The sequence below is a fragment of the Falco rusticolus genome, chromosome 4 (assembly GCF_015220075.1).
Source record: "Falco rusticolus isolate bFalRus1 chromosome 4, bFalRus1.pri, whole genome shotgun sequence".
NCBI classification, from domain to species: domain Eukaryota; kingdom Metazoa; phylum Chordata; class Aves; order Falconiformes; family Falconidae; genus Falco; species Falco rusticolus.
The window spans coordinates 84,709,222-84,735,966 of NC_051190.1; the positions used below are offsets into that span (position 1 = coordinate 84,709,222).

Here is a 26,745-nt window from a genome sequence, read left to right on the forward strand (position 1 = left end):
CATGCATTCACTGCTTTTAAAAATTCTCTCAAGTGTTTTAAAACTTGGTTTGCGAGTGCTAGCTTCTGAAAGCTCTTTTCCCTAACAGCATAGCACAGCCCAGATTTAAAGGACTGGGATGCATGTTCCTATTTGTTGCAACTCAAATAAAATCCTGCCAGCTATTTTTAGATAGGGCATTCCTCCCCCAACCTGGTGCCTTTCTTCCTCTCCATCCTGCGGGTGCATTCCTTGCTCCACTCCTCTCCAGCCTCGGAGCCAGACTGTGTTGCTAAGGAATTAGCCTGGCTTGGAGGAGTTTGAACGCTGTGTGATCGCTCAATGTGACTGCTGAAACCCTGGCAGGGTACAGCAGTGGTTACTCAAAGGAGAAGGAAAACAGTGTTTGTTGGAGATGGAGGGGGAGCCTTTTCCTTCCTTTCAGCCCTGCTCCAAACCCACTTCTGTGAGACTGCTTGTGCTGCTTTTCCAGCTGGGAAGGACTATTATTTTGGGGTACTAAGATAGGATTTTTTTCAAAAGCTCCTGGCACTCACCCAGCCCTGCTTTTGCTGGCGTCGGTGATGAGTACATACCATGAAGGAATGAGGCTGCCGCACCTCTGTGCGATGGCTCTTCGCTTGCCAGCCCTCCGCCTACATCCGACCCAGGATGAGCAACTGCCTCATTGATAGCAGGGCCTGAAGGGGCAGCTGCTCGCTCCCCTCAGCATGGCCTGGGCTCTCGGCCCTTCCCTCCGCTCGCTGCAGGGCAGGCAAGCGTCATTTTGCCAGACTGGTGCCTTGGTTGCCCTTGTCTCCAGGTGCCCTCCCCATCCCTGCGCTCCCTACGCCTGGGTGAATGCCACGTCCTCCATGTCCAAACCAGCCCACACACTCCAAATTTCCCTTTTTTTTCTTTTTTTTTCTAGTTACTCTCTTTTTTTTTTTTAATAACCACATAAATAAATGAACCACAAGGGGCGGACTGCACGCTCGGAGTCAGAAGCATTTTGGTGGCTTGGAAGCTTCAGCTACCCCTGCGCTGAGAGCTCACCTCCTGGTGCGGTTGGGCTCTGCCTGCATCGCTCCGCTTGCCTCCCTGGGCTCTGCTGGAAATGCCCCCACGCACGCCCTGCAGAGCCCCACCAGGATAGCCTGCTTACGTGTCATTCCCATTGGGGATTTCAGGAGCTCCTCTCCGTAGAGGAGATGGGAACCAGCCATTTTATTCTTAGTTGCCTGGCCAGGTGCAAGGGCACCTGGCCCCAAGCGGAGCTCTGCACGGGACCCAAATGTAAGCAGAGGTGGTTGAGTCTAACAGATTTGTCGGCCATAAAAACCTCTTACAGGAGATGATTTCTTTTTTCCCCCTCCTCTCTTAAGCTCGCAGAAGTGCATTGAGAGTTCATTTTAAAACAAAACTCTGAGAGACAGGCACTTCAGTTACTGCTGTAGTTTAACATCTTGCCACATTCAGTTACCCTCGCAGTAACTGAGTGAAGCAGAAGGGAACTGTTACTCCCTCTGCGAGGAGGGGATAAGGAGGAGCGAGGAGATCAGAGCCGGGCTCCGGGGAAGCGCAGGTGTGCAAGAAAGGTGGCCAGGGACCTCTGGGGCCACCTCTGGTCACGAGGGAGGAGGCCAGGCCTGGCCCCCCGAGTCTCTCAAGTGCCAGCCTAGTGCCTTCCTCACATCCCCTTACACCTTACTGCCCATAGTTTTTCAGAAGAGAAACCCAGTAAGTCGTGCGCATCTAATTATGAAAAGAAACCATTACCATATGGCTGTGGCAGCTGAATAAAAATGTTGCAGCTTTGAGTTTCTAAATAGAGCTAACAGAAGTGCCTACGAACTCCAAGAACAAGTATATGCAAAAGGGTTTGCGTCTAATAAAATGTTCCTTTTTGCAATGGAAAATGGACTTTGAATTCACGTAGCAATTCTTTGCTCAGTTCTAGAAGTCGGTTTACCTTTGACAAGGGAGGTTTTCAGGCTTCAGTACTACAAAAATGTAAATATGATGGGGGATCAGAGCATCCTTCTACTGTAATGTATTTGTTCTAGCACTTTTTTTAACTATAAGGACAATATTTGTCGGATAGCTTGGAAAAAAAGCCCAAACCTGCATGATTTTTAGCTCACCTTGGCAGGCTCTGATATAATGTGTGATTTCCCTACTGCAATACATAGTGCTAGGCTGGAGTTAGGACTGCTGCTCAGCAGCTCCTGCACCTCCTTGGGGAGGAGGGGTGGGGGACACGCAGTATGTTACCTTGGATCACAGTATTAGTATGTATACTGAGCTATAGTTTGCAGAACACATTTCACACAAATGAGTGGCTCGTGTTGCTCTTCTATGTGTATTCATAGGGACAAATTCAATGTATTTCTCAACTAATTTACATTTTTGCCATAATGATGGTAATAACCTTTCACAAGACCTTTGGACATGAATTTCCGCTTCCTTTGTGTGCATGATCTCAGCAGCACGGGTGACTAAAACAAATACCCTGCTCCACTCTTTTCTCCTACCACTTCTCTCCCTGCACCTATGTGTTTCTCCCGGCACCTCCCCCCGTACGCACCATTGACGGGAGTGGTCCATCTCCGAATTAATGTAGAGGTACCCTGCTGATTTTGTTCCAGATACTGGTAACTTGATCTGCAAACATAAAAGTACGGTAAGGATTCAGTGAAGCATGTAATGAAATGGACATTTAATCCTTCTACAGTCAAAGATGTGATTCTGATAAAATTTTTTTTACTGTATTTCAGAGTTTCACTGAGCTTTTCTAACGGCTAACATGTGTGTGGCTATACAAGTATGTCTGTTCTGCCATACGTTAATCTCTGCTGAAAGAATGTACTGTGCTACAGCTGCAACCCCCAGGGAAAACCACTCGCTCTCTGAAATATTTATGAGCAAACACCTTTCCTTACCAGCACGCATAGTGATCCAGAGGTGACCTGCGCTGTGTTAGGGCTTCCCATAACCATAAGAAACCTGTAGGTTGAGATCCTCTATAGATCAGTCCCTTAACACGCATAGAGAGAATAACACATTCAACGATTTTCCTTAGCATCACAAATTCTACCACTCTGTTGTTTAACAAAGCCAGGAGTTGCAGTGGTGACCGTGGCTAATTGCATTTGGTCGAATGTTTGAATAAAAGAATTGTTTCAGGTGTAGCATTTGCTGGTGGTATTGCAATCACAAACAGAAAATGCCAGGGGTTCTCCAACAGGCCCAGGAGCTGGGAATACTGTGGAGTCAGTAAATCATTCTAGATTAACCAGTTTATTTCATAAGAACATGAAGGCTTAGGAGCATGAAAAAGCGCAGAAGAAAGTTGGAGGTTTGCCTCTTGGGTGAGGTCGGCAACAGCAGGGTTTGACTTCACCCTGAGTCACCCAAGCGACCGGCGTTCTTAAACAGTGACGTAGGAAAACATCAGTGGGACAGGTTCTCCTTTTCCATCGCCATAAGAGGTTGTGTGGGGTTTTGTGCGTTTTTGGCCTTAGATATGTTTCCTGGTAGAACCTCTAAAACCTGGGAAATGTTTTAGCTCAGGGTGAAGCCTGATTAGGGTGAGATGGAAAGTGGAATTTTAAGTGAGTAGTTAAAGGTTGATTTTTCTTGCCCTGACAGCCCCTCTCCTTCACTGGACCGTCTGCCCCATTCCTCAATGCCCTTGCCTAATCCCCAGCACTCAAAACCACTCACCAGGAGGAATAAAATTATTTCAAATTTTGATCCTCCAGTAAGGGACCTGGACAGGTCACTGGGGATATTCTGCACCCCCCAGCAAAACCAGGGGAGGGCAGCCAGTCCTGGGTTAAAGGGTCAAAACACTGACGGAGAACCCTTTTCAGGCAGCAAGCCCGAGTGGAAGGGGACTCGTGTTTGTGAGGTTTGCCCGGGCTGACACCAGGCAGCCTTGTGCAATACCTGAGCACTCTGCGCAGCCTCCTCCAGCCCATGCCGGGCAGCTGGCTGCTGTGGCACAGACTCACAGGTGCTTCTGAAAACCGTGCCGATGTGCAGTACCACAGCAGAGCTCAGGTGGCCCTAAAACTGCTCTGAGCAGAGCTTTAAAACAGCGTGAGACATATCGGGTAGGGAGAGGGAGGCAGCTTCTGCTTTAAAGCTGGATCTGACGTGTTTCTGATAATTATTTTGTGGTTTACAATAGCAGGACACGAAAATGCCGCCCTTGCTATTTCTAGTCTCTCACATAAGAGCGTAGATTTATGCTCTGGAAATCCATGCCTCTTCCAAAACAACTGGCATCCCATCCCACAGCCTTCCAGTGCCCCCAAGTGCCTCGTGACCTGCTGAACCCCCCCCAGCTGATTCCCTGTCACCCCAATGCCTTGGAGGGCCACGCTGTGACACCACCTCTCAAGCGTTACCTGTGCTCTTTCTGTGTCCACACGATTACTCCCATCCATCAGTCGGATGTTGTGGATTTTAAGAGGAGGGGCACCCAGGGCTTCCAGGGCATCAGGGCTGTGGTTCAGTTGCTCCAAACCCTGCTGGTAATACTGGGTCCTGGCAAAACCTTCTAGGTGAGAGAAAGAGGGCAGTGTCCACTTAAAATATAAGTTAAAAAAAGACATTTCTTCCAGACTACCCCACCTTCCCTGAAAAACAGTGCAAAAATATTAATTAGGAGAAATCTGGCTAAAGAAGGAAACCCACGCTTACATCAGAGAAGCAGTGCTGAACTGTGATATTGTTCAGCTCATTTAAGTGAATGTAACCTGTTCCATACCGATACACCGTTCAGCTCATGGCTGTGTCTCCCTGCTTTTCATACATTTGTGTGACATCTAAAAGGAAACCCAAAAAGCACAAGGATGAATATCTGCAAATGTTCTAAAGGTAATTAAATTGTTTGGGTTTTTTTTTTTTTTAAAAGGAGGCACAGAAAATACTTTAAGAATGGAGAAATATTTTGCAGACATTGGTGTGAGACTAGAACAGCTGCTGCTGCCCTGAAACTCTTGCTGTGGTCTTTTCACAGCTTTTCAGGTGGCAGCCACGAAGCTGAAGCTCCACTGATGGATGCATTAAAAGGGAGGCACAAAGAAGCACCATTAGAGTTAATGGTCAAGCAGCAACAATAGCACAGTAGTCTGGGTGCTGCGGTGTTGGCATATGGAGGACAATTGTGGTAAATTGCTATTTATCAGCGTCTGGTTGCTATGTATAGCTGGGAAATGCTGTGCAGTGGTCACCAATGGACAACGCGGAGCCGTGAGGCTGGAAACTTGCCAACCCTCCTTGAGGAGGCAGAGATTTGGTTAGAAACAGTTTTAAGTCTTGCCTGTTGAGGTTTCTAGAGGCACTTCACGCCAGCCTAACATCACTCCCTTGACATCAGGAAGGGCAGAGTTAAGCTAAGAGTGTGCATGTGTGAAAATTCTACTCTGGCAACTTTGCTCTCGCCTTCCAGAGAGTTTAAAACAAGGCATAAGGTTTGTTTCCTGGTCTCTTCCCTGTTGTTATTACTCCTGGAACGTGAGGCAGAAGGATGCTTCCCCGTCTCCCTAATTAGAGGCATCCCCTGTGAGCAGGCAGCATCCAGCCAGCACAGAAGCAGGTTTGCTAGGCTGCAGCTTGTGCTGGTCCTTCGCTGGCCCCTGGGCCATCCTAAGGAGCTCCAGCAAAAGGGTCTGCAGCACACCAGCCCTTTAGTGCCTACACATCACGGCAAGCAACCACCCAGACCATGTACAAAAAGTATACTTAAAAGTATGCTGTGCTCATCCTGCAGGGTGGAGGGGAAATGGGTTTGAGTTCCCTGGTGCTCCTTCTCAGCTGTTCCTCATTAGCATCTTGTGTATTGGACATAAAGTGCCTAAGCCATTTGTCCATGTATTTTTCCATAGAGGAGCTGAAAGGATGCTCAGGTTGGTGGGGGAGGCTGTTCCCATGAGGTGGGGGTGAACAGAGTGAGCAGAAATAGGGTTACCTGAGTGCTTGTGCAAGCTTTCGCAGAGACCACAGGCCCACAAGCCTCCCTTCAGCCTGAAGGCTGAACTGAAAGCCTGCAGCCCCCTCCCGCTGCTCCCACTGCTACGGAGCCTACTTGCTCCTCACAGGTCCCGGTACAGGCCAGTTCTGTGCAGGGGCAGAAGGGCCTGGGATGGCTGGGGGTGTGGGCCAAGGAAGGAAGGGTCCCAGTGTGGCTCCCCTATCTGCTGGAGGCTACAGGACACACTCTGCAGCAGAAAGTGCCCTTTCAACAGCCCAGCTGGCTTGTCACCAACTCATCAGGCAGCTACTCGGTGGCCACTGATAGTGCAACAGAGCAAAGTAGCCATCGTGTTGCAGCGCTTGATGGCACACTAAGTGATGCCAGGAATGCACCCTCTCCCTTTCTGTATAGCACAGGGGGCAACTCCACACACACACACGCTGAGATTTCTAGATAACAATGCTGAAGCTGAAAATTAAAAAATGCTAATGTCCTTGTTAAAGCCAAATTCAATATTTTAAAGTGTAAGAGGATCATATAGCTGTTTTTACTCCAGAGCTTGAGGGCATTAGCTGCCTAAAATTAAAACCTGCTTTCCAGCCTTGTCTGATCTGTTATTAACACGTGTAAAATGAAGGGGAGGTTTCAGAGCTTATCTGAGGGCTTGAGGAACAGGCTTGGCTGCACTTCCCTGGCAGCATCTTCTGATAGAAGGGCAAGTGAAAACCAGCATCATTTGATAGCACCGGCAAGGGAGAGGCACAGGGCCAAGAGGCTTATAGCACCCCCCTGGAGAGAGGCAAAGCTGCCTTCTGGTCTGATGTTAAATATCTAGGAAAAATTTTAGAAGAAATAAACACTTATCATCTGGACTAATAATTTGGATTATTGCCCAAAGACATGTAGTGACTCGAGCTGTCTGTAAACGGCACCGTCACCTCTCTCTAGCTTTTTTTTTTCTCCTTGCCCTGGTCTTCTCAGTGTTGAGGGCTCTTATCTGCCCTTCATTCAGGAGAAACTAATGATGTCTTAGCACTTTCACAGGCGTGTTGTGCTTAAGGGCCAGCACCACAGGGAGATTTACAGATAAAACCGCTAGACATTAACACCTTCTCACAGATGGTAGTCTTCTCCTGCCCGTTGGTAAAATCTCAGTAAGAAATGAAACTTGCATTACTGCCTGTTCTTCACTTGGCCCTCACCCTCAGGAAACCCCCCAGAAACCACCTTCTCCTGACCACACAGCCTGCTCCCTAGGCAATGCCCACCCTTGGAAAATGGAGCGGAGCGGGAAGCCCAGGGAGGCAGAGCCCAGAGGCTCCACCACACTTCCCTTAACTCTGTCTGCTTTTCACCTCTTGCATGCTGCTATTTTCCCTGCTACACAAAAGCAAATGAAAGGGACAGAGGAGAAATAAGGTTGCTAACACCACCAATACTTACTTTGCATAAGATTATACATCACGAGGCATCCCCCGCCACTGAACAGTCCCATGAAAACAGCCATTTGCTGCAGTTTTCTTAGGGAAGCTGGCATTTTTCCTCCCTGAAAAGAAAAAAGGGAAGACATTTGTTGTAAAAAAAAAAAAAAAAAAAAAAAAAAAAAACCAAAAAAACACAAACCCAAGAGGTTATTTTCCCCTCCTCTTTCCTAAAAGCCCTTTCCAAGCAGGCCTGAATGCAAGCACAGCGCACAGGCATCGGGCTTTTGCTTACTGGGGCCCCACCGCGTGCCCAGAAGGAAGGGTGGTGAGAACAGAGCAAACCGGGGACCCAGCCGCTTTGAATGTGTTTATTCAACTTCTTTTAGTGATGCCACCACTTTGCTAATTGCCGAAAAGAAAATGACCTCCCTGGTGTGGCTGCGGGCCAGCGCCGCAGCGCGTTGTCACGGGGGCTGCCGGTGCCCGTGCACTCGCTTGCACACTGCAAGCATTCAGGCTCCGGGGGCTGGATTTCTCTCTCGAGTAAACTCCTCTAAAGTAGACACCCTCCCGGCAGGGCTGGATTTGGCCTGGAGTGGTAAGGGACAGAGCCAAGCCAGCACTGTGCCAGCAAAGATAATGGAGCCAGGGTGTGTGTATTCTGTTGTTTTTTTTTCCCAAGCCATGGATAAACAGGAAGGCTCTTGCAGGCTATTTTTCTTCCTTCCTGCACCCCCCAGCCCAAGCTTGCCCTTGTAATGAGTCACAATTTTGGCATTTGAATGCATGACCCAACAGAATAAGAAACACTGCTGAGAAAGTCAATCTACTAAGCGTTTCCACGGTTTGGGTAAGGGGGGAATCGAAGAGCCTGAGCTAACGCTCCTGCCTGCAGCAGGCTGGTAGGAATCGAGCTGAGTCGTCACTGGAAGACCAGCATGTTGCTCTGGGCTGTGGCAGGATGGGACTTGACTGAGCATCCGAGTACCAGCTTATGCTCCTGCTTCTCTCGCAGCTGGGATGGGAGGAACGGTCTTGACAGTAGTCAAAAAAGCCAACAAAAAATATTAGCAGAAGGCTAATATTCTCCCCTTTTCTGCCATTTTTTATGTAAGCACATAAACATCTGGATACTTGGGGAAACTGTGATTTCTAATCCCAAAGGTTTCACACCTTGGTTCTTGTGCCACGATGGTGCGACTTCAGCGTTATGCTCGGCGAGAGCTGGTTAATAAACTGAGGTCTGAGCCAGTTACAGAAGCGCGACCTGGGCAAGGCCACCTGAGTCCTGGTGTGAGAGCCCAGCCCCCAGCCCTGGGTGTGTGCGGCAGGCATCGCCCGGCCAGCAGCCCCAGCCGGGGAGGCAGGCGGCAGGGCTCCGTCCCACCGGGGCAGGGCGGCTCGGGCAGCCTCCCGCTGCTGCCGCTCTGCCGACATGCCTGTGCTCAGCCTCTTGCACCCTCCAGCCCAAGGGGAAGCCATGGATGTGACCCAGGTACAACTTTCACCTCCTGCCCTGTCGGCACTAGCATGCCACCATAATGCAGGCTACCCCTCAGCCAAGGGCCTTCCTCGGTAACGAGTTCCCTCGATTTTAAGAGCACTTAGTATTTGACTTTACCATTTAATTTGCTTCTGATTCATGGGTGGCTAGTCATGGTAGCAACCCAGAGAAGCTCGTGGGTACTGTGTCTATTTTATGCCCCAAAATCCCCGCTTTGTGCCATTGGTACAGTCCCCTGACAGTCAGTCATCATCTTGCTCGCTCCTAATCTGTTTCTCTGTCAAGTTTTCTTCTTCACTTCCCTTGGGGAACTTGAGGGGTGCGAGAAGTTGCAGCAGAGGAAGTATGAGTGTGTTTTTGTAGAGGAACAGCAGCAGTAGTTTCACAAGGACAGTGAGAGCTTTCTGCCCACCCGCTTGTGTTTGCAAGTTTCCTTAAATTGCAATTTATAACATTATTTCATGCCGCTCCCCCTGCCCCAAACTGCAAGATCTGATTAATAACCAAATTTCCTGCAAGATGTGTTTGGCCAGGAGGAGGATCCGACACTAATGCTGCATAACAGGGAGGGGAAAAGAAAAAAAAAAAAAAAAAGAGAGAAAAAAGGTGGTAAATCTGGAGAGTGGCTCAGATGTAACAGGCTGTGACGCGCAGCATTTGGTTTCACCCCTTTCAAATTTGCAGCCAGGCAAAATTTGCTTTCTGTGATGAAATTCAGGGTAATTGAACACAAATGTCTGGAGGTGGGGGTTGCTGCCGGCAGTTTGCTGAGTAAAAGTGGGAAGACACAGAGCTCTTGCACCAGCAAGGAGGTTTTGACCGAGGCTCAGGGGACCTGCCCAGCAAAGGGCGGAAATCGGAGGCTCTGCAACCGGGTGTCAGCGGGTTTGAGGTTTGTTAGTCTCATGGTTTGCTGGCATCCAAACAAGGGGGATGAAAAGCAAGAGGAGTTTCGTGCTGATCGGTCACGTGCTTGCACATGCCCTCATCACTGCCTTCGCTCACAGCAGGTCAGTGGCTGCCAGTGCCCCGGTGGTGCTGTGCCAAGACAGTGCCATCTGGCAGGGGAGCTTGGCAGCTGGGGAACGGTGATCCCAGTAAGCACTGCTGCCCCACGCAGCACTCTCAGCTGCTCCTGATGTGCTGCCCCTGCCCGCAGCCGCTGCCCATTGCTGGTCCTCTGGAGGCAGGGAGGTGGGGGGCCTGGTGTGCACCCAAGTTGTGCAGCCCATGCTGGCTCTGCAAAGGTCCTCGTTGCTGTCACAGACAGACTATCCCCATCACTCGCTTTCTGTTGCAGTGGGAAGCCTGCAGGCTGGACCACCCCATCCCCAGGCTAGCCCTCGACGCTCTCCTCCCACTTGTTTCTCAGCTGTTTTCCCAAGCTGGTCCTTTGACAGAACATTGCGGGAAGAGTTTCAGAGCTACACGTTTTAACAAGCCTCTCAAGACCTTGCAAACCTCTTTGATCCCACAGTTCCCTGCTAGCTTCCAAAAGCAAGGATGGAGGTGTCCTTGGAGCCCAGAGCATCCCTCACAGGCGCTGCTGTTCCCCTTCTCCACCATCACGGTCCCTTGCAGCACGGGTGTTTGGATATTGCATCCAAATCCTTGAGCATCCCTCAGCATGCAACTGCTGCTAGCTTTTGAATGATGACACCAGAGATACTCATGGTCTCAGCTTGTGGATGACTGAGGCATAGTAAGAAGCTGTTGCCTGTGAGGACTCATTGCTAGGATTTCTGCCCTCTGGCCAACCGAGTGTTTGCTGCTCCCATCTTGCAGTGCCATGGAGGTGGCTGGCTGGGGAAGGGAAGCAGGGACATGCCCAGAGCCTTTCTGAAAATTACTTACAGCCTGCAAAACACACAGGCTATGAAAGGGAAGGACCAAGCCCCCTCTACTTCATTCGCCACAAAGGGAGTAACTGTAAGACCATATATTTAGGAGAATCATAAATAAAATGTGAGATTGCCTCCTAAGGAGGGAAGTTCACATTGCTATCTGTGGCAGAGATCTCCCATCAGAACCTGTTACACCACTAAAAAGTATGCAAGTCAACTGGTTAAAAAACAGATTTCTTCACTGCCAGTAATTAAAAAAGCACAGTTGCAGAACAGCGTAGCTTGGAAAAAAACATCTTTCCCCCTGTGCTGCTTGCAGTGGTAAGAAAGATTAAGCGGAGATTAGCGCACACAAAAACATTGAGCCTACAGTTACCAAAGAGACATTAAATCATTCTAAGTAGTGTTCTCTAAAAATAAATGTTTAAGAGCACAGCTTCCTAATAAGGGTGATGTTAATTTTGTGCCTTGAAAATAGTAAGATATGGCAGAGAAGGTAGTGTTCAGGCTTGACTTTGAAACCAGGCAGGACTCGGGCAGTTAACAGCAAGATCTAACAAACCCAGAGAGGTGGAAGACTCCCAGGGTCACATGTGAAATGGTGGGTTACTGCAACAATAAAGTCTGGTTTTAATTAGACTTTGTTTTTTTTCCACAGAGGATCTTCTAAAAATAGGCTAGGCTTAAGAGATTCTCCCTTATTTCAGCAAATTCAGATTTTCTGGTTTGGTCTCTGAAATGTGTGTAGCAGAGGTTGGTCTCGGGCACCTCCACCAAGGGCAGGTAGCAGTGAAGCAGCGGCTTTTTCTCCAAGCCGCAAACATTCACTTTACTTGCCTCAGACCTGAGCAAAGGAGCTGGGGCAGCATGTTCTTTGGGGAAGGCAATTCTTCCTCTTCCTCTTCCTTCTCTTCTTCCTGGCACTACCAAGCTCCACCAGCACCTCCACCTTCTGGTTACTATCACAGACCAAACAGTAAGCAAGAATATTGCTCTGAAATCAAAGAGAAGTACCTTGATCCATGGAAACTCAGTGTGAGATCACTGCTGGCTGTCTCAGTTTCCACCACTGCCTACTCACCTGGCCAAGACCGTGTACCACCAGGCCACCAATACAAGCGGCTGGGAGCCTTTAAACCGCTTTGAACCACTGTAGTCCCAAGGTGCTGGCATGGCACACTAAATATGTGTGGCAAAGACTACTATTAAATTAAATTAAAGCTTATCAATAGGCCTGAACACAGACCTGAGCGTCTAACTTCAAGGCTGGCAGCGTTGCCAGTCCTTCTGCAATGAAGCTCTCCCTTGGGCCGGTGGGATTTAAGTCAGCCCCAGGTCCAGCTTTTCTGCAAGCCACCCAGGTAGTCTTGGAAGTCACAGGAGATGTCAGGTAGTATCAGGCAAACCACACGCAAGCACAAGCATGCACTTGTAGTTCACATTCTTGCGCTCTTGCCCATCCATTGATCTTTTAAGATCCATAATGCATCTGGGTGCAAGCCAATTTCTATACTAATAACGTGCCAGGACAACATTTTAGAAACAACTTCTTGACACTCATGCTCTACAAAATATCTCCTCATCAGTACTGTCGCCAAACAGAGGACAGTACAGCAGAAGCGTTTGGACAGGCTCATCATTTCAGCATATTATTTTCCCACTTTTCATGGAAATAGCCACAGCGTATTATTTACCTCATTTCTGAGAAGTAACAGCACAAATTATGCCCCCTGCTAGCACGTTCAGAAATACCAAAGGCTTTGCATGTACAATCTGCCTTCACCAAAACCTCAGCAACTTGTAAGAAAGAAGATTTGTTAACTCACAGTCAAACCAAAAGCAGGAGTAATACTCTTCTTTTCCTCAGTGGTTCTTCTACAGATGGACATATTTTGGCATTTAGGGAGGTAAAACACCTTCTCAGCCAGCTTTGGAATGGTCCCTTCCAGGGTCTCCTTGTGGATTGCTTCCTAGAAATGTCTAACTTACCCTGGTTAAAATGCTTTGAAGGGACATAGTGGTGTGTACTGGGGAGATTACTGGTAAGCCAGGAAACCGTGTTGTTTATTTTCTGCCTTTGCTGCTAGCTAATTAACAAGGAAAGTGAAAATAGTCAATAGAATGATTAAGGGCTCTGAACAGCCACCTCATTCTTGTATCACATTTCCTGGGGCACACGGTGCAGCGCAGGTGGCTTGCTCCGTTAGTACAAAGCCTGGCATGGTACCTACAGATATTTTAGTTTCGTTTCCTTTTTCTACTCTCTTGGGTGCCCTCATCTGCACACTTTTGTATATTTATATATCTTCATACGTCTCCTGTACTCCACTGTTACAGACTACTTCCCCATGAGCTCTTAAGCGACAGTCTCATCCGCTGGGCTTGCCTGTACTGCATCTCTTTCCCCCTTGCCTGCCCACCTTCCCCTCCGAGTGCCCTCCTCCCCTGCAGCCCACTGCACACCGCGGTGTCGGGCAGAGGGAAAAGGTGGGGCCACTGTTCCCCTGGTCTGAGGAGCCTTCTCCTGCCATCCCTCCATTTCTCCCTCTGTGAAATGGAGTCTGTCTTCCTAGCTGCAGGTAACGAAGGCAGATGCCTAAATCCTTTTTTTGCTTTTCTCCCAAGTTGCCAAGAAGTTTGTTCGGTCTTTTTGAAAGCACTTATTTTCATGTGCCAGCCAGTTCAACAACTCACTCCAGCTCATCCTTCAAGACAACTAGAGCTGCCCATGCTTTGTACTGAAAGATATTGCAAGAAAAGAGGCACGACTAGGGCATGCTATTGGAGAAGCAGGATAATTACATCTACAGTGTGACCCATTTTTGCTGTTATTGGAGCACGGCGTTATAGGTTAATGCTTAATAAGCTGTCATTAACATCCCTAATTGTATGTTTCTGTAATTGGACACCATGGAGGGGAGAGGAAGCTCTGAATGTTCACCTTTTGTGTTTTAGAGATGAACTGCAAAGGATTTAAGAGTAAGAACTCCTAAGTAGGGTAAATGAAAAAGTTGCATCTCAGGTGCAAGGAAGAAAAGGTCAGTGGTGTTTATGGTTTTAAGAGCGAGTGGTTTCCCCGAGAAAGCTACAGGACAGCTTCTTGGCTTCCCCGCCACTGGGAGTGAGGTCACGAGCACGGCAATCCCAGGTTCAAAAGAACTGCTCTGTGCCGTGCCCGTGCCTCCCCACAGCACACGTCACTGCCCAGCTTCCAAATGGGCATGTTAAAAGAAAAGAATCACATAAAGAAATAGCAAATACAGTCCTCTGACTGTCCTGTGCTGTCAGGACGAGAGGGGAATAGCACTCTGTGCTTAGTAGGAGCTTAGCAGAAGTGGACTGTCAAGCCAGGGAGGTTTTTGTAGTGTGACGCGCGTTTTCTGTATATGGTTTCCTTAGAATAGGTTCACCAAACCTGCAAGGTAAGTGATCAGTGAAGAGTACCAAACCATTTCTCACGGAAAGATCAAACAGCTTGCAATGCTTTCTGTGCAGTGGCAACCACTTAGCTCTCTTGCCAGTCTGTGGGCACTTATCTGTGTCCGATACATGCATTATGCTGAAGACACTGACAAGTTCTCAAAGCCCAAACCAACAACCTATCAAGCCTTCAGTCAAGTTACTGAATCCTAAGAAGGGGGAAAAAACATCCAGAAACATGAAGAGTCTGTAATAACCTTCTTGATTAACAGGTCACATTTTACCTTGTAAAGAGAAAAGAAAATGGCCACAAAAGTTCATAGAAGTACTGCAGGGGTCATTGGGCTAGGAACTGCGTGGCTATGTTCAATGTTAGCACCTGTCTGGAAGTTTACACACTCTAACACCAATCCTGATAAGGCTTATGCCTGTCTGTAGTCTTACTAACTTCAATAACATGATCCACATGCATGCATTAAATAGGCACACAGTAGACAGTGACCTAAAGGAACTGAATGCCAGGAGAGGCAGTCACAGGGAAAAAATGTTTAAGGCAAGAACATAGTATAAATCATATGATGCTTGGTCCCTTGTCATGTGTCTGCTGCCAGAAATGAGGGGGTAAAAGATGTGATTTACTCTGCTATGATCAGCATGGAGCCCCATTTACAAAGCCTTTAAAAATGTCAGTGGAGACAGGAAGGTTTGCAGCCCTAAGGCCAAACATCTTGCTCATATAATGCCTTTTATTTTACAGTATTATAGCAGTACATACCTCTGGCACTTCACAGGCACCTTGCTCTTATTCATACGTCCTTCTGAAAACCAAAAATAAATAAAATGCTACCCTAAAACCCCCCAGATTCACAGATGTGGTGAGTTTATTTCAAGTGCCCATCTCTACATCCTTCCCAGAAGGGCCTCTCCTTCTTAAAATGCTGGCCCTACCCTTCTTCTGAAAGTCAAGCCCCTTTGAAATACATCAGATTGACTCTTAAAGCCTAAGGCTTTGAGGGAAACTAATTACTTTCAAACATCTTGGACACCTGAATCGTTTCCAAAAGTTGGTCCTTGCCCATATGAGCAGAACTGGTTCAGTATCAGCTAAATCTGTTAACACAAATTAAGATCTGGGGAAAAAATAACCTCAAAGGCTCGTGACTTTTTAATAAGTGTTGAACACCAAAAAGAGCACAAGACCAACAGGGATTCTGACCTAGAAACATTCTATTCTCAGAAAGACAAAAAGGAAAAAAAAAAAAAGTTATGATGGAAACCATTAAAAAAAAGAAAAAAAGGAAAAGAAACTACCATAATACTTGAAGGTTTCCATTCAAGACAGATCCAGCTTGTTAACTTGGGCACAGAGCTGTGGGAGATAGAGAGAGCAAAAGGGCAAAGGAAGCGGTGGAATCTGCCACACCATTTGCACATGCAGCATCTGGAGTCAGACCTTTACCTGGATCTGAGGAGTAGCTACTGATTTATCCACCCGCTCTTGGAAAAAGGAAAAGATGTGCTGGATGCTCACAAGACAGTTGGATGTGAATCAGCTTCTCTTCCAAAAATGAGTCAGGGCAAGAGGAATTTCAGAGAACAGCTGACTGGAATCCACATTTTCCTCCTCAACATGTGTGGGAAAAGATCTGAGGGAAAATAATCTCTCTCCATTTAATGCTTTAGATGATGACTCTATTTGATCCACTAACTTTTAGGTCTTTCTAGCTCCTGTTAGGGCAGGCAGAGTTGTTGTAGGGCAGGCAGAGTTGTTGGTTGGTTGTTTTTTTTTTTCATTTTGCAGAGCTGTGGCAGAAAAAAGAGCGGCTTTGCAGGAAGCCTGTGCTGGGCTGGGCACCTGGTCTCCAGACACCCGGGCTGTGTCCCTGCCTATGCACTGTCCTCTCAGGCTAAAACATACCAGCCTAGACAGGTTCAGCACAACTCCTGGGCTGCTCCCTACAGCAAATATACCTTTAGGGAAATAGGAACAATTCTTCCTATAGAGCTACAGCATAGGGCTTTTGCTCAGCAAAGAGGTGTGACAGTCCAAGAGCTGGACAAAAAGCATAAACCATGGTTTTACACAGTGTTGATAGCTGAGATTTTTCAAAACACCATGTGCTTTGTGTGTGCTCGACAGCCAATACCTTTACAGGATCATTGTTGCCTAAAAGTGCTGGGATCTTAAAAAATCAGGCTGCTTTATGGCGTTTTCAAGCCACCCTCGCCAGCAGCTTTCAAATAGGGCTGCTAACAACATACGTACATCATACACTTATTGCTACCGTAATCTTCAAATACTCGTTTATGTGGTTTATTGGTCAAACACCAGATTACCCAGGGCTAAACACAACGCAATTTGACAAATGTGGTGTACAGGAGACACAGAGGTGTGCTGTGATCCATTAGAAAAGGAAACAGGACCAGTTAGCGGGAAATCACTGCTGCTCTTAATGACGCTGGCAGGGATCCATACCCACAGACTTCTTAAATTGAAGGCTGCATAGGAAAGCCTTTGCCTTTGACCACAACACACACATTTTTCCGTTTGTTTTTGTTTTGTTTTCTAGTTGCATGCTACCCAGCTCTCTATTTGTGAGAATCGGGAAGAACAATAGAGATACCATCACTTTTAGACAACGTGACTCCCAGGGACCTCTGCTTAGATAGAAAAAGCCCCTACTCAGTGTTACTTCCAATTTACCTGTGGCTTTTGCAGTTCATGCAATGCCAGTGCAGGCAAAGCAGAAGATGGTGCTCCCAGGTTTCACAAGCAGCTCAGGGACTGACTCACCGGATCACTGTGGCTAAAACCATAAACTTTGGGTGTCTCAATTCACACATGTAAAAATAAGTGCCTAAACACTTCCTGGTTCCTACTTTGCTGGAAGATAGTGACATTTAATGGCTGCAAAATGCTCTGACAGCCTAAGATGTAATTCTACTTAGGTGTGAAATTGCCAGTGAGCGGTACACGCACATGTTAAGAGGCACAACAATATGTTCGGGGGGGGGGGGGGGGGAAGTATTTTGCAGCCTGGCACAGGGTGTGTTGTAGGACCAGCAAAATAATTACAGCAGCCACAGTTGGCACTTATTAGAAAATTAAAGATGCTGTTAACAGGTCATTAATAATCTGTGACTACCTGACTTAATAGTATTCTTCAGTCGACAGGCATGAGGGTGAGGGGGTGGAGGAAATGGTCACACCTTCTTGTATGTCACTGCAGAAGGCTGATAGCCTTATTTTTCATCACTTTGTAATCTGCTTGTTTACTTCCCTCCTGGTGTCTCTTCTGACGGGCTCTTCTCTTGCTGCTAGCTCTCACGCCAAGGGACTGCCAGGCTCTCGGCCAGGGGAAACCAGCCCTCACTGCGGGGTCGCAGCCTGGGATCTGTCTCCCGGCTGCTCGGAGTCACCTCGAAACACTTCTCCTGAGTGTGTGCTCCTACTTCCAAAGATTATTTTGTCTGCAAGGCATCCCTGCGCATTTACAACGTGCTACGGTTTGATCTCTCGCATCTTGCTCCTTGCCTTCCGCATATGGGCAGGCAGTTGGAGGAGGAGAGAAAAGCAACTTGTTTCCATGCTTCTTCAGAAAAACACCCGCTCTCCAAAGCAGACAGATGCCTTAAAGTCAGATCTAGGGCATCAATTCATCTTTTGGGTTCAGCTGTAGCGTATAAAGCACTTGCTGGCTCTGGTCTAATGCTTTTTGACATTGTCAGGCTCCCCTTCAGCGAACTACTGCCTTGTAACCAACTTGACAGCAAGTATTGTTCTACATTTATTAATACCGTGTGTGCTATCTTCAAACTGACATGTTCCAAGGCCAAGCATCAGCTGTGCTCAGCTATGGCTTCAAAAAAAATACTCAGACAACAGCACAGACCTCCTGCTGCTAGTAAATAAAGAAATAAATAAATAAGAACATGCCTTTACCATGCTGCTGCCACACATTTTTACCCTTTCAATCTCAATGTTGCAGTAATTTTTTTCTTTTCCTTGGGGTCTTAAGAATTGAAGTGCCCACTTCCCTGCACCCTCCTCTTTTTGGCTTTTTAGGAAAGGGGGTTTTTTTCCTCCCAGTCTTTTTTCAATTTATTCCTTTCTCTCTCTTTTGGATACTAACCTAAATTCCAGTAACTTGAATCTACATAAAAGTTAATTAATTTAAGGAACAGTTCTTTCCTCCCCTTTTTATTTTTTCTCTCCTTTAATTTTTAAATGCAGGTTATTTTTTTTAGTATAGCCAATGTAATTTTCTATTATTTTTTAAAATGTTCAGCTTAATGGGTTATGTTTACTTAGTCAATAAGCTGATGATGCCCATGACAGGACCAGAAGTGTTTGGTTAGCAGCAGGGAGGAAAAAAAATCAATAACTCCAAGCATTTGGCAGCTTTGTGGGCAGGAAATCATTTGTATTCTCTGGTTTAAATCAATGACCTTCTTTTCTTTGCTGTTCCAACAGGAAATTATAAACTCTGTGAACACTATTTGCATAGTGCCTTCTGCAATACATTTGTATATGCCTGGGCAAAACAGTATGTTAACCCCAGCAGCCCTTCTCTGAGGTCTCTATTAGAGAAACCCAGGCGCTTTAGTGTAGAGCTTTTCAGCTTCAGGCACTCGTATTTATTAGAAGTGGAGGCAGAATAGAGCGAGATGTGAAAAGAGCTCCTTCTCCACTTCTAACGGCACCATCAAAAGATGAAGGCATTATTATTTGGTAACAGGGTTGTCCACTGCAGTGCATGAAAACATGCCTTCTTTGTTACTTGGCAAGATACTGTATTTCCAGCACGACAGACAGAAACTTGCTACTTCTACCTTAAAGCTGCAACTGCACTTTCGTATCTTGCTTGTCAGTGTTGCCCTAATGCACGTTAGGTTGCCCTAATATGGTTTGGGAGTGCTGCACCTTAGCGTTACAGAGTTCATGTCTGTGAAAGTTTCAGCCCCTCCACCCTGCCCTTTTGCTAAATGCTCAGAGGAAAAAAGAAATTGGCACCTTGTCTCGCTGTGGTGATGGGAAGCTGTTGCAGGAAGGCAATATCCTGAGAAAAGGCAGGGTTGAACCCGGCACTGAACTTGCCTTCTACCTTTTTCCGCTGCCGACCTCTCAAGTCCAGCTCAGCTATTTCTCAGCAGGTAGGAGAGCTGGCATTCAAGAAGACGAGCTAGTCACCACAGATGGAGGAGGTGTGTGACTCTGTTTTCTGTATTTCCCCCCATGTGATCACAGTGCAGCCCCAAAGCCTGGTTGTCTTGTCTATATGACCAGAGCTAAGTGTTGCAGCTTGCAGCACCAGCAACTGGCACTGGAAAGCTCCTGGACCTAACCACCCCTTGATGTGCCCATCTTCATCCTTTGCAGGTGAATGACATGGTAAATCAGTCTGAAAAAAAAGTATTGTAATCCCAGAAACTATCAAGGCCTCAGCATTCTGCACTGAAGTTACACGTCATAAAATTCAGGCATCCAGATTTCTCTGCTTTGCTTTTGCATATGACAAGTCCTTTCACCACAGTTCTCAGTATCCTGCCCGGGCTCCCAATGCCACTGGCACAAAGCTGTAGTCATCAGGTGATACTTAAGTATATTTATTAGTTATGTCACAGCTCTCCCTCCCTGAAACCAAAAGGATAGGAATGTTACTTGGAGGGATTGTCGTGGAAGTAATAAGTAATTCTTGCACTCCTGCTTTGTTTTACTTAATGGCCAGATGTAAGGTCGCCCATCCTGATCCCACAAGCATTTCATTCCTTCCCCCTGCAAACTCTACATGCTTTTTGGGGTCCCTTCCAGAGCTCCTGGTTGCTGGAGCACCCTTTGCATTTCAAAATTAGCTGTTCCTTGATTGAAGGGAGCCACCAAGAAAATGAGGTGCCTTGCTTTCTCACTGACAAGAGACCAAAGCAGCATTACAGAAGGGCTAAGGTCAGAAGGGACCTCTGGAGGTGACTTTGTCCAGTCCCCCTGATCAAATGGGTTCGCCTTAAGCCAGTTTCCCAAGACAATGTCCAGATGGTTTTTGAGTAACTCCAAGGATGAAGACTCCACAGCCTCCCTGGGCAACTTGTGACAGCACTTAGTCACCCTCACAGTGAACAAGTGTTTCCTGATGTTCAGACTGTACCTCCTGTTTCAGTTTGTGCCCATTGCCTCTGATCCCATCACTGGGCACCGCTGGAAAGAGCCTGGCTCCCTTTTCTTCACACTCCTTTCAGGTATTTACTCCCTCTCGAGCCTTCTCTACTCTGAACAGTACCAGAAAGCAGAGTGCTAAATCAAAGGATGAACTGGGTAGCTATTGCTCACTTGACTTCCTTCTACTGAGTGGGTCAAAAGCAAATGTGCCTTTCTTTCCTTCTTCCTTTTCCTCCCTTTCCCATGCATACATCTCCTAAATGTCATGCTGTCACGTCTTGCCACTGAACCTGGAATCTTTCTGTATCACAACAACTAAAATGTTTTAATCTGGAAAAATGAGCAAATAGAATAGCTTATGCCAAAAATACGAACTGGTCTGGTTAGTTTTAGGCTTCGGACTGATTTGTGAGAGATTTATGTTTACATATGAATAAAACATAATCAGAAACTGTGGAGTGACAGTGGTGCATGTACAAAGAGGAGAGCAGCTCCTGTTACACATGGGAACGTACAGGCCGTAATCTAATTCTTCTGAGGTTGTGAAAGGTGTGCTGTGTGACTAATTCATTTCACTAATATATGCCAAGCCACTTTCATTATGGAAAAAATTACTTTCCTAGATAATTTGTTTTTTAATGACTTATCATAGTTGTTACCCTCCTAAGGGTGTATATTTTCCACTACGCAAAAAACTTGTATGGAATAAAAAAAATGCTGATAGACTCAAAAACTGCATTTAGCTTCCAAACAGAAGTTTGTGGGTTGTTGGTTTTTTAATATATATAAGCTACGGTCTTTTGAGGTTTTTGCTCAGAAGACAACCATGTGTTTCATGTGGCCTCTGTTTACAAAAAGGAAAATATAATTCTTTCTGGGGGAAAGAAACTAGATTACACTGCAGGAAAAGGAGATTTAGTGCTGCAGCATTCAAGAGTACTCAGATGAAAATTCAGCTCAAGAACTCTGTACTGAATTTAGGGCACAGATTTAGCAGTTGGCTGTGTTCTTGCATTGCACTTAAACGTTACTGCTGTATTCATACTGAATTGAATGGGGTTTGCAATGGAAAAGCAAGACTCACTGTCTTCAGTGTTTAATACAGGCTAATGACTTTGCTGACTTCAGTAGACTAATTCTTTATTTACACCGCTATAAGCAAGAGCAAAGCCAGATTAGGGAAGTACCTCAAAACAACAGTGTTCAGATATGTATTTAATCTTTGTTAAACATCTGGAATAAAATGCACTATTCATTGCTCTTACCATTCTCTCTATAAATACATTGTGAAATGGCTTGTATTATTTTTTAACCTTTATAACATTAGTACTGAGGACGCATAGTTCCCATAGGTTACACTCCTCATGTAACACTCCTTTGGTGTAAATCCAATCACTTTAAATGAGGTATAACTTGGTACCAGAGAAGACAGAATTGGCTAGTTTAGTGTGTGTATGTACAAACAATAAGAGAGCAGAATTGGCTGATAGATATAAAAAGCTAAAATTTACCCCACCTGCTCCTCTGCCCAAGGCTGGCACAGAAGAGGAGCAAAACGTCCTCCTTTCCTGCCCTCAGTATTCAGATCCATTAGACACACCCTCAAGTGTCTTATTTGTTCTCCATTTGTATTGGCCATTCCTTTCTAACAGGCCATTCTCCTCCACCCAAGACAAGCAGCTAGGCAAGCAACTAGTGCTATACCCTGGCTTGGAAGTTCCTATAAGTATGGGATTTTCCCCTGGGCATATTCTGTCTGAGCCGTTTTATGATGCAAAGGTCTTCCTGGAAAAAAGAACTGGCCCTACAAGGTCTGGATGCCTTGCTGAGAGACGAATACTAGTTAGCACATATAGTATCCAGTACTGGTGGGGAAAGGAAGAAGAAAGCAACCAAGCATTTTTAACTAACGCAACAAGCTGCACTCTGACTGCATTTTCCCCAAAATCCATTTGTTAACTGTGATTCAGTATGTGCCATTTGTGCTTTATGGGATGAAGAGCCCAAGCCAGTTTACTGGTGAAAGTAACAACTTTCTCATTAAAAGTTAATGGCAATGTTTTAATTAGTCCCAGGGTTCTGGTAGAAAGTTAAGTCCTTCCTTCAATAACCAGCAGTTACAGAGGCAGTAAGTGTTAATAACCTAATAGGAAGTAAACTAGGCAGGCGTACATTCCATCACCCAGAAAACTGATTTCATGTAGCTTTTTGAAGGACTGTTCACACTTTAAACCAAAAGTGGTTGTTCTTTAATACGGAGAGTTGGGCTGTTTGTAGCTCTTAATGCTGCAGCCCCATCATGTTGTTCCCCATTTCCTGCAGACCTGATGTTTAACATGCTCCCTGCTATACAATTTGAAGCTTAAAATGTCACCTGGTTTAGGAGTGGGGAGGTGAAGAAATTGAAACGGGAGCAGCAACCATTCTCAGGCTTATAGCAACTCTGCTCAGACACCAAAAGAATAAACATAAGAAACCATGAGAGATTTAAATTTGTTTCTGATATGAGCTTTTCAAGCCACAAATGGACTTTTATAAAGACAAAGAGTATGCATGGCCATTATGCAGGAATGGGAAAGGGCTGCATTGTATGAGTGTGACACCGGGAAGGACTTAGTGGCAACAGCAAAGAACAAAGTTTTACCAAATGCTGGCCTAAAGGCCAACAGGAACAACGAGCTACTTTTCATCTCTACGCAAAACGAGAGCAGCCAGTTGCATTGCCTGCCCTCCCCCATTTCTCTAGTCACCAAGGTTTTAGTTGGAGGAAACGTTCTCTTAAGCAGCACCCAGCAAATTGCAAGGAAAACCAAAGATGAGCTTTTTGAAATGTTTCTGTATCTTTAGGGATACAGTAACATTTAGGGATACTGTATCTTTAGGATAGGGAGTTGTCACTGATTAGTGACATGGCTTTCTGAACCTTGTTTTTCTATCCTAGCAAAAAAAGTAGACCAGCACTTCATTCCCTTAAGTAACTGGCCAGCTTAGAAGGTATCTTCTGCACTTTCCAGTTCCAGATTGCAGTCGAACAAAGAAATCTTGAGCTTTCGTCATGGGTAAGAAACAAGACTGGTTTTAGCAGTCCAGTGATCCACTGCAGTTTTCTGGCCTCAGCACTGCTGTAACTGAGGGAGTTCTTGAAATGCAAATGAACATCAACCCAGTGCTAGGGTGTAGTAGCGAGAGCCCCTTTATTGTAGTTTTACTACAACAAGAAGAGATCTGGCAATATAAGTGTCAACTACACAGCATTGTGCTCTAGTGCTTTTTTCCCTGGCTTTGTTTAAAACAGTTGTAAGATAGGCTGATAACTATAACTATTTTAAACCAAATCGTACAATGAATGAAGGCTTCTGAAGCCTGACTTACCGTATTGAGACTGAAGCTCAGTATCTATGGCTGGATTTTTAGGCAGCTGAGGAAGCAGGGAGTGTTACTTGTCCTATAAAGCACTTGGCATAGCAACAGGCTTTTCGGTGCCAGTCCTCTAAAATGGGGGTTCAAGATCGCTATCACTTGGTAGCCTCAATCCAGCTGAAAAGCTCTCCTGACAGTTCTTATCCAGACTGCACCTTGAGCAAAAGAGAAAAAGCAAGGGAGTGGGCATGTTGCAGAGGCAGAGGAAGAATATTCAGACATTCCTAAGGATTCAGCAGGATCCCTCTACCTCCCACTCCAAGACAACACCTAGTACCGTCAGTCCTACTGCCTGTGTTTACCTTATAACCAATTTACAGTAAAGCGAGAAGTTAGCACAAGATATTTTGACATGCCAGTAGTCCCATCAAAAACATTAGGGATCCCCTGCAGCTTTGTCCAGCCGTATTCACAAAAAACTTACGAAAATAACCACACATTCTTTTGCATGAAACCATGCCTGCTGGCTGTCTGAACAGTGCTAGCAGTATTTCTAAAAAGCAGGTAACAGACCATGAATTTCAGTCCTAGAACTAAATACAATTTTCACAATTAGACAGTCCTCCTGTACAGCTCTTTCTCTGTAGGTAATGATACATAAATCCACTATAGTTCATGTGCTGGGACTTTTTGTTTACCAGTTTATCCAGTTTCTAAGAACTAGCCCACCTGAAAACATACATCACTCTTTTAAGGGCTCTTTGTGTTTACCCTTCTCTGCACATGCAGCATTTTGCTCTGCACACGTACCAGGAGGAACACAGTAGATGAGCTAGTGTTTTGAAAGATGAAGCATTTCAGGCTGCAGCCAAGATCTTTAAACTAGTAAGCTCTGTGAGAAGTGGCATAAGAAAACCTAGGATCATCCAGATTTGGTCCTCTTGGATTCTCCATGGCCAACTGAGAACCCTGTTACCTGCAGCCTCTCCCCTGCAAAGAAGACCCAGACCCTCTTCAGTATCCAGCCACTTGCTTCTCCAAAATTCTAGTATCTTTAGTATCTCAAAGACCCTGTGTCTCTCTTTTAGGTCTGTTATAACAGACAGGGAGGCTCCCAAACAGTATATACACAGATGCACACACACACACACACCATACATATTAAGAACAGTCATTTCCATAGGAAACCAGGCTGAAATAAGTGCAAGTCAGTCAATACAAAACCAGGCAATTTTCAAGACAGCTGTTAAAAGCTTGTTAAACATTTGCTAAACACTAGGAACGGGACTACGGGCTTCTAACCAAACTGCATGCCACAGCATCCCCACAGCAGCCTCCTGTGTACTCACAGCACGCAGGAGTTAATGTTACAGTATCACCACCAACAGCCCCAACAGAAATGAGACTTTCATCCATTGGTCTCTCAGCCTTAATTAATAGGACACTTTTCAATTAAACTTCAATGACATCTTTTGAAAACAAGTTTTACACCTACTATATTTCTTTTGGACAAAACAGTCTGCTCAGCTGTATTCCCAGCTGTATGTTTTGTTTCTCCCAGCCTGCTGGCAGCCACAGCCACTTAGAATGAGAGTAAGTTATGTCAACCGCTAGGATTTTCTACAGTACATATTACATCACCTTTCCTGAGAAACTTGTCTGAGCAGATCCTTTTTCTCGCTTTCTTCTTTCACAGTGTCCTTCGCATTCCTCTTTCAGTATTTGTTGTTCTCTCTGTGGAAGCTCAGTTGCTGGCGTTTTAAGGAAAGGTTACATAGCAAAAGGGTCACTAATGGCACCTTTTTCTCCCTATCCCATACTCCTAGAGAGAAAAATACAGCGTGTGGCACCTTTAGAGAAAGGTTTTCCTTCAGAAAAAACTACAGCATTCATTGCTGGTTTCAGAACAAGAAAAGGAATTTGGACCATAAATTACCTTGTTCATCTTAATTCTAACAGTGAAGAAGTAAGGAGGAGAAAGAGCAAAAGACAAACCAAAGACAGCAAATTATGCTCTGGTGCAAGTAGAAAGCCAGATCTCTGAATTTTACCCTCATCCCTGATAGTTAGGTGACCGTGCCCCTGATCAAATTGCTCTGTGCCTCTGCTTGCTTCTTTACAAGTCCTGGTACTTATGAAATAGTTGACTTGGAAGTCAACAGTCATAAGTCTTTCAAAATGTCCTCTAGATAAAATGTACCAATCAAAGTCTGGTCCAGAGGCAACTGAAGGGGCTGGGAGCCTGCCCAGTTCAGGGCCACAGACTTCAATGCAGGCAATGTAAGAACTAAGTATGTTAACTCTGGGGTAGGGTTTGGAATAAGCTGGGAATGGAGCCTAGGGAAAAAAAAAAGATAAACATTTCCAACCTTAGGTGTATAAACTTGGATGGCTTAATATACTGGTGTAAACTCATGCGCACACGTGTGTGAGCTGGCATGTGAGACAGCTGCTTGCCGTTTGTTTATGTGGGCTCTTTTAAAGTCCCTCATTGCAGCAAGGCAGTGTGTGCAGTAGACTGACGTGGTCTCTTCTAGGGCATCAGCTCAAAGGCATGGTAAGGATGCCTATTTTGACTAAAGCTAAATGGCTGAACATGAGGTTGGGAGGCATCTTCTATTCAAATGCAGCTCCTTCTTCTAAACACAGTGGCTCCCACATGATCTTCTTGAGTAGTTTGAGTCCTTCTATATAAACAATGGAAAAGGAAATCTGATTCCCAGTCTAGGAAAGGAAACACAGCTAAATGAATGCTGCTAGCAAAAGCAAGCATATTATCTCCGCCTGTTTGAAAGCCCACTGAGGTTGAACAAAATCTTTTCATTAGCTGTAGCAGTCTTTATTACACTCCATTTGAATGATCTGTTTAGGATTAAGCATTTCTTGAAAAACACACCGCTTTTACTCCCGAAGCATTTTCCATTCCATGGGACTTGGTAATGCTTTAATTTAGCAAAATGCTGAACGATCTGTGTCATGTTCATGACACATGACATGAAGTGTAACTGAAGCACTTAACATGAAGTGTAACTGAAGCACCCTGTACCCTGCAGTAGTGCTCTCTGGACCTCTGT

At 45.7% G+C, this 26,745-nt stretch overlaps 1 protein-coding gene across 8 annotated transcripts in view; it reads right to left on the minus strand.

Moving 5' to 3' along the window:
• Positions 1 to 26,745, minus strand: part of LOC119145925 (cytochrome c oxidase assembly factor 1 homolog) — a 53,801-nt gene that overhangs the window by 436 nt on the left and 26,620 nt on the right. For 4 of the 8 annotated variants that reach the window (XM_037382745.1, XM_037382742.1, XM_037382744.1 and 1 more), the window contains 4 exons: positions 23,684 to 23,886; positions 7,409 to 7,511; positions 4,395 to 4,546; positions 2,567 to 2,643 (listed from right to left, as the gene is read on the minus strand). In XM_037382745.1, the coding sequence (XP_037238642.1) occupies positions 2,567 to 2,643; positions 4,395 to 4,546; positions 7,409 to 7,502 (323 nt within the window). In that variant the 5' untranslated portion in view covers positions 7,503 to 7,511; positions 23,684 to 23,886. Of the gene's footprint in view, positions 1 to 2,566; positions 2,644 to 4,394; positions 4,547 to 7,408; positions 7,512 to 23,683; positions 23,887 to 25,312; positions 25,423 to 26,745 lie in introns of all 8 variants that reach the window. The other 4 variants (XM_037382749.1, XM_037382748.1, XM_037382750.1 and 1 more) reach the window with 2 other exon arrangements.